The sequence below is a fragment of the Rhagoletis zephyria genome, unplaced genomic scaffold (assembly GCF_001687245.7).
Source record: "Rhagoletis zephyria isolate East Lansing unplaced genomic scaffold, Rhagoletis_zephyria_1.1 Rzeph_scaffold_00730, whole genome shotgun sequence".
NCBI classification, from domain to species: Eukaryota; Metazoa; Arthropoda; class Insecta; order Diptera; family Tephritidae; genus Rhagoletis; species Rhagoletis zephyria.
The window spans coordinates 39,858-41,481 of NW_016157814.1; the positions used below are offsets into that span (position 1 = coordinate 39,858).

Below are 1,624 nucleotides of genomic sequence, written 5' to 3' on the forward strand. Positions count from 1 at the left end.
AAATTTGACGCTCAAATATCAAAACAACGCAAGAAACGCGGTAAAGAAAAGGTCATCGTGTAAATGCACGAGGATATTCGTAGACTTTTTTAAAAGGGAACGTGCAAAAAACACGATGAAAAGTCGTCGTGTAAATTGGCTCCAAGATGTGAATGGGATTGAAAGAGCGCAAATCGATTTCGGAAATATATTTCAACTTGCTCGTGCTGCGCTGGCAATCCGCAATTCGCCTTTCGGATATAGGTCCATTCCTTATCTTTTCGGACTAAAATCTGAAGCAAAATGTGCTCACTAAAAGAGAATAACAGGAAAAAATAAAGGGACGCAAAAAACAAATTTTCAGTCCAAAGAAAGGCAACAACAAAACTAACGTCAAATAAGAATAGAAATGTATGTATAGAACAAATTCACACAATCACAAGCATAATATACACTTATGGCTGTATTCAGTAACTCAGTCTCATCTCAAGTCACTAAATTTGAGACTATCAATTTGTGATTTTTTTTGTGACTTGAGACAATTTTGGTATTCAGTAAGAGAGAGTCACAAAAATTTCACCAAAAATGTGTGGTGAATACAAACAGAGACAATCAGCTGATAGCATGTTCCAATTGGGATGATAAAATAGTTCAACAAATATTCATTTATCGATTACATAAAAAAATAGGTTTTTAAACGCATTTTTAAAGCAAAATCGTACATTAGAAATATAAAGAATATGATAACTACAAAGAATTTATAAGAAAATGTTTAGACATTTGGTTTTATAGGCAATTTATCTGAATCGATTTTCTGGGAGAATATATAAAGGCCAGAAAAGTGAGCAATCGATTAATGCCGTATTCATCACTATGTGCATTCAACTAAAATGGCCGATGAAGGTAAGTAATTGTACATAAATTTAGTTTTTCTTATTTTGTTCAATTTCTTTGAAAATAAGGTATTTTTATTTTACAGATACAGAAAAGACAACGCGCACAAGCAAGGAGCAAATAGAGTGCTACCTGGCGTTTATGCGGAGCCACCCTGAGTTGCAGCTCAACAAAAATGACCCGACGCGGCCAAAAAGGATACAGGAGCTGTGGATAGAGCTAGCAGAGCAACTTAACGCTCTTAAAGGGCCGATACGCACTCCGAATAAATGGAAAGAGGTAAATCTTAAATCATATTACCAAATTGTTGTTATAAGAGTTGGAACATTATTTGTATTTCAGTCTCTAGCCCATTGGAAAAATCAAGTAAGATCCAGGGCTAGGAAGGCAAAGGCCGATCGATTGGTGACGGGCGGAGGTCCCTGCTTGGAAGAGGCAGTTACGGAGAGGGACCAGCGGGCATTGGACACTCTTGGCTCAGTCGTTGTTGATGGGATGGCTGATATTCCAAATGTTGGTGCCGAGGTAATTGACACATACTGTTTTAGTTAATGATAACCTCACCTAATTTTTCTGCTATAACTTGTGACCTAGTAACGTAAATGTAGTGAAGTGGCATAGGCCGTCAATGTCTTCAGGATTAAACTTCTTTACACTTTATCCGGTAACTTTGATAACACTGATGACTTTAGCCACCGTTGGCATGTCAAGCACATCCTTGTCCATGGTTTTAAGTGAAAAGCTTTTTTAT

General features: G+C 36.9%; 1 protein-coding gene across 2 annotated transcripts in view; it reads left to right on the forward strand.

Moving 5' to 3' along the window:
* Nucleotides 1-744: 744 nt before the first annotated feature.
* Nucleotides 745-1,624, forward strand: part of LOC108361288 (uncharacterized) — a 4,559-nt gene continuing 3,679 nt past the window's right edge. Inside the window, exons 1-4 of one of the 2 annotated variants that reach the window (XM_017613886.1) lie at nt 745-882; nt 959-1,152; nt 1,216-1,398; nt 1,468-1,520. In XM_017613886.1, the coding sequence (XP_017469375.1) occupies nt 870-882; nt 959-1,152; nt 1,216-1,398; nt 1,468-1,470 (393 nt within the window). In that variant the 5' untranslated portion in view covers nt 745-869 and the 3' untranslated portion in view covers nt 1,471-1,520. Of the gene's footprint in view, nt 883-958; nt 1,153-1,215; nt 1,399-1,467; nt 1,521-1,624 lie in introns of those variants that run through there. The other variant, XM_017613885.1, reaches the window with a different exon arrangement.